This window comes from Centruroides sculpturatus, unplaced genomic scaffold, assembly GCF_000671375.1.
Source record: "Centruroides sculpturatus isolate CEXI.00-Female unplaced genomic scaffold, Cexi_2.0 scaffold142, whole genome shotgun sequence".
Lineage (NCBI taxonomy): Eukaryota > Metazoa > Arthropoda > Arachnida > Scorpiones > Buthidae > Centruroides > Centruroides sculpturatus.
This window is the reverse complement of record NW_019384352.1, coordinates 990541-996191: the sequence shown is the minus strand read 5'-3', so window position 1 is coordinate 996191 and position 5651 is coordinate 990541. Positions and strand designations below refer to the sequence as shown.

Below are 5651 nucleotides of genomic sequence, written 5' to 3'. Positions count from 1 at the left end.
CTTCCGCGCCGGCCCGCAGTCCACGTCACCTGCCTGAAGTCATCCATAGTCGCCACCTATTGCTTGTAAATATAACTATACATTATTATTTATTATTCTTACCTTGGCCGGGCCTCGAACCCTGGTCTATGTTGACTGTAGTCCAAGCCTTTGTCCACTAGTCCAGCACATCCCCTTAGCAGAAGCATTTCGGAACTCATATTTGAGACAAACGAGCCCAAGGACAGCACTGCGCATGACAGCCAAATCACGTGGTCGTTCCTCAGCCATAGAGATGCAGCGCTCCGCGGGCCAATGGGGCGCGCGGTCACGTGACACTCGTAACCGTTTTCCGCGATTATATAAGCTGTACTCGCCTTCATATCCTCGAACCCAATACTGTATATGTTACAGAAACGAACATGCCTTATTCGTGTGATATTTCGGCGTCTCCCGTTATGGATCTCGCCACAATATTCAATAATATAATATCTTACAGTTTTCTTCGCTATCTCCCCACCGAAGAGGCTGCACAGAAGTTTTGCCATCTTGTGGTGCTTGTGCCTCATCCGGACCTAACCGGTTTCTTTCTGCCATGTCCTAAGTGCAGAGGTAAGCCTTTTCTCGATTCCCGCGTTTACATGAGTGCTATCTGCAGCTATCTAGGTTAATGCTACTAATGGTTCGAAAATGGTGTCGCTTCGGTTAGGTTCGTTTCGTTTTCGTTACATTAGCTACATTTTTATCCGTCTGGACCACAAACCGTCGGAAGTACGGCCATTTTGAAACCATGGATAACAGTAACCGCTATCCTGTTTCGATATTTGACCCGTGAGTTAATAGTAGCAGTATTGGTAAACCTTAACTGCCAATATTCCAATTTACTAGTTTTTCGATATTTTTGTCATAATCTTTAGGGACTATGCGGAAGGAACCGGCTCCATCTGGCAGGTTCGGATTCGTCTACCGCTGTGAAAAAGTACAGCAGAAAAAGAAGATGAGGAGGCGGACTGGCGGCACCNATTCGTCTACCGCTGTGAAAAAGTACAGCAGAAAAAGAAGATGAGGAGGCGGACTGGCGGCACCGTCTTCAGGGCCATGTGCACTGGTTCCCTGTCTTGCACCCACAACACCTTTTTCGAAAGGACACAGCTGTCAGCGCAAGAGGTATGACATTTGAAGTCGCTCGCGCAACGTGATCGCAGAATCAGGGTGAAGTTGCGGAGGTTTTCGTCTCCCATCAACAAGATATCCAGCTCGGGGGTGAAGGGATGCACGTTGAGGTGACCATCGACCCCACGTTTCTGACTTTGCCAAAATGCCTGTCTCTATATTCGTACGTTTTATTTTCAGATCGACGAGACCTTCACCCGGAGGCGAAAATACAACCGCGGCTGCGTAACTAAAGGCACCCAAATTACCATCTTCGGTGCCTATTGTCAGGAAACAAAAGAGGTCATGTACTGGCATGTAAGTAGTAGCCAAGCATTATTATTTCCTTTTATTTTTTAGTTTTTGTGGAAGTTTTGTTATAGTTTCTCGTATTCTTTCAGGTGGACAACAAGAGCCGACGGGTTCTCTGGAGCCACATGCTCAGATACATCGCCCCCGGTTCCATCATTGTTTCCGACAGCGCGGCCCAATATCGCGGTTGTACGACGATGGGCTTCTCTGAACATAAGACCGTTAATCACAGCCAGCGGGGCCCCGGGAGGTAAGGAAGATAAAACTGCAATGTGTTATGTGAAAGAAATGAACAAGCGTTATTGAAAAGTGACATTTTTCTTTTATTTTCCGAGCAGATTCGTCGACGCCGATGATCCCGAGGCCCACACTCAGAACATCGAGTGCAGAAATCGCTGGCTGAAGAAGTCCATCAAGTCGCTCCGCACGGACAGGAGCCTGCAGAGCTACAACTGTACGTACGTGTACAGGACGCGGGTCCTGTCCCAGTTGCCAACAACATCGGCAAAATTCCGGCAGTTCATCGGGGACATCGTGGCCGTCTACCCGGGCCCCGGTCGTCAGGGTCTCCAACTCCGGACGATCGGTGTGCCCGTGGATCAACATCTGCCGCCGGACGAGCCCTATTTCGATGTTCCCGTGCACGAGGGCGACGAAGAGGAACGGCAGGGGGATGACGACCGCCCAGTGAGTAGTGCAGCTTGTGTATATTGCGCGTGACCAAAGGATACCTATTTGCGGATGTGAAACCTGGATTATGTGATTTTTCAGACAACATCAGGCGCCACCAACACCTTCGTCATCGACCCCCAGGACCTAGCCGAGGCGGGGACCAGCGGCCTCACCCCGTCCTCACCCACGCAACATCGGGAATAGGCTAGGCGTCGCCAGATAGCGAAAGGACGTGGCGGGAGATGCAGGAGGAGACGCTGTTGAAGGTGAGTGTACAATCTGGTTTCAAAACGGTTTTCTATTAGCCTAAGTAGTCACCTCCGAAGAGGTAGGTCAGGTGTTTTGGACAAACCGCGAAAGAAGCGCGTAGTACTAGCCGACCGCGATCGAAACCCGAGCGTGTCGGCGAATGAGGGCCCTAGGCCCCGAGGTCAAGGATGAGCGCGGGGTCGTGCGAAAAGGACCTAACTCGGCAATAATTAGACTGTAGTAACATTAGAATAGGTCGATAGGCTTAACGGTGCATAATACGGTAGCCAACCGGGCGAGCGAAACCCAGTGTGTCGGCGAATGAGGGGCCCTAGACCCTCCCGAGGTCGAGGAGGAGCGCGGGGTCATGCGAAAAGGACCTAACTCCGATAATTAGACTGCAATAACGTTAGAATAGGTCGATAGGCTTAGCGGTCGATAGGCTTAGTAGAAAGAGCGACGCGACTCGTCGATCCCGATCGTTGGAAATGACGTAGGGGATTCTTTACAGGGCTATATCTCGTAAAGGGTCGCGCGCAGGGGTATGGTTCCTTTGACTTTTTCGTTCGCACGGAGGGGGTCTTCAATTCGGGGGTCGCCGATCCGCTCATTCGCAGGGTAAATTGTGGCTAACATGTGGTCACGTGACCCGTAGAACAATTTTCGGAGGGCTATATCTCGCAAAGGGTCGTGGTTCATTAGACATTTATTGTTCGTACGGGGGAGGTCTACCCTTTGGGGGGTGGCTACCCCCTCATTCGGAGGGTAAATCTTACCAAACAATCGTGGGTTATCAACAGAGTAAAATAAAACTTCTGTCGACTTTTTCTGTAACCAAAACAGAAATACGTCACTAGTAACGAGCGAAGATTCGTGCATTACAACTATTTATTTCCTCTTCTTATTTGTAGTGATGTGGTAAGAACCGATCCCAAGACGATGGCTTAAAAACGAACACCAATTAAACACTCATATGAGACGTCTTCTTCGATTTGTCCGTAAAAGATTTAGCTCATAGGAAAACAATTTGAATCTATTCAGTACTTTTCATAAAAACATATTTTACCCTTTCCCTAACCGAAATCTACAAGAAATCCAGCAAGTGCATTGCTGGACATCGTTCAACCTAACTGTCAATTTAAAAAAAAAAGTGGCGCCATCTAATATTTGAAATTTAATAATATCTATTTTTCAGAATTTGTGGATCTAAAATTTCTAGAAATAATCTTTCATTTGTCTTTCATCTGTTAATGTTAAAAAATGAATTATCTCGAAACTATTATAAATAATTATTTTCAACTCAAATATTCACGCACCATCAAAAACGGTGGTAAAATGTGAACAATCCGAGGACAATCCACATTTGAATCCGTTGTCCATTTTAATGGTTTTTAATTACGGAATTATTCGATTCATTCTTTTCCATTCTCAAACGGGAGGGACGATCTCTTCGAAATTCAGCAATAATATTCGTAAGCGAAATTACATTCGGTTTAATACCCGCATGTGACGCAATATTTCTATAATTTTTCGAAAAGAGTAAACTTTTTAACTTACCCAGTAAAATGTTCTTCTACTTAAAAAAGACGAAAGGCCGAGAAGTTTTCTTCCGTTTCTCCTCGAAAGAATTGGCCTACTCCAAAATAAATAAACAACACAAAATCTATTTCGTCTTCTTTCTCGTCGTCAGCTCAAACGTCTTTTAGCGATTCCGTTGTAACGGAACATTTTCCAAACTGGAAGAAATTCAGTGGCGCCGTCTGTAATTCAATTGAAAGAAATTTTCATTTTTGTAAATATTTTTATCATAAAATTAACCGTCAAATTTTCAATGCCGTTTTACNCAAAATAAATAAACAACACAAAATCTATTTCGTCTTCTTTCTAGTCGTCAGTTCAAACGTCTTTTAGCGATTCCGTTGTAACGGAACATTTTCCAAACTGGAAGAAAAACAGTGGCGCCGTCTGTAATTTAATTGAAAGAAATTTTCATTTTTGTAAATATTTTTATCATAAAATTAACCGTCAAATTTCCAATGCCGTTTTACTTTAATACAGTTTATCAGGAATAATATCGTATTAAAACTTCACTACAAATAAATATTTCGGAATGTAATATAGTGCCACTAGAGTACCTAGATTATTTATGCAACTCATCGCTAGTGCTGAGCGATTACCTTAAAAATGTTTAATAACAACAGTGTTAAGTCAGTAAAACACTATTATTTTTAATAGTACTTTTTAACAAAAAGATCACTCGCAGGTTTCACATTTCTATAGAACACTAGCTGCAAAAAACCGCTTCTCTGGGTTTTTATTTGTTCGTACATTTGTATGTAACATAGTTTTATATATATATAAAAAACTGTTTTTTTTAAGTAATTTATCTGCATGGACCCGCTTCGCTGGGCAAAAAGTAACAATAGTGAAGATTAAGGTAATTACATTATAGCTCATCGGAAAACAATTTGAATCTATTCAGTACTTATAATAAGAATATACTGTACTTTGCCATTTCTCTAACCGAAATCCAGCAAGTGTATTGTTGAACTTCGTTCATCCTAACTGTCAATTTAAAAAAGAAAGTGGCGCCATCTAATATTTAAAATTCAATAATGTCTAATTATTTTTTCACAATTTGTGGGTATAAAATTTCTGAAAATAATTGTGAGAATCCAGATTAAAGAGACTAAAACAAAGGTTACATTTGTGTGAATTTTTATTACCTACTAGCTTACCTGTCGCGCATTGCTGCGATCTCAGAAGAGATGAAATTCAAGCAAACTCGTTATAATAAAATTAAATTTTCATTTTATCATTTTTATTGAAATATATTATTATTATTCGTTTTCATCGGGAAAACATTTCAAAGTGTCGTTTCAATTCTATTTATTTATTGGAGTGCTCGTGGATACACGATATTTTTTGTTTTTTCGTCTGGTGCGTACACGAATAATTCGGAAGGTTTTCCGACGCGTGAGCTGGCCACATACAGTTGTCCATGCGAGAAGCACGGATTCTCCAAATTTAGCCCACACACTTGCAGCGATTGTCAAAAGCGCGATATTCCCCATTTATATATATATTTTTAAATCCTTTATAATTTTAATTATTTAATTGCTCCTTCCTCTCTTCCTTGGCATGTTGGGAAATTTCTGATAGTTAGATAATAAACCGTTTTATTGTAATTTGTCTTTTTAAATTATTTCGAGTCGATATTAAAATTTGAAAAAGGGCGATACCTAGATCGGTAAAATAGGCGAATTTCTTCCTACAACTTCGGTCGT

The 5651-nt window shown here is 42.3% G+C and overlaps 1 protein-coding gene across 1 annotated transcript; it reads left to right on the top strand.

Moving 5' to 3' along the window:
• The first annotated feature begins 1404 nt into the window (after nucleotides 1-1404).
• On the top strand, nucleotides 1405-2413 carry LOC111638539. The gene is made up of 4 exons (XM_023384261.1): nucleotides 1405-1449; nucleotides 1533-1693; nucleotides 1782-2130; nucleotides 2215-2413. The coding sequence occupies exons 1-4, from the start codon at nucleotides 1438-1440 to the stop codon at nucleotides 2317-2319; spliced, it is 627 nt and encodes a 208-aa protein (XP_023240029.1). The 5' UTR covers nucleotides 1405-1437; the 3' UTR covers nucleotides 2320-2413.
• Nucleotides 2414-5651: the final 3238 nt, after the last annotated feature.

Coding starts and splice junctions, on each gene's coding strand:
- LOC111638539 (XM_023384261.1), top strand. Junction 1,694..1,781: donor AGCCAGCGGGGCCCCGGGAG/GTAAGGAAGATA, acceptor TTTTCCGAGCAG/ATTCGTCGACGCCGATGATC. Junction 2,131..2,214: donor AGGGGGATGACGACCGCCCA/GTGAGTAGTGCA, acceptor GTGATTTTTCAG/ACAACATCAGGCGCCACCAA.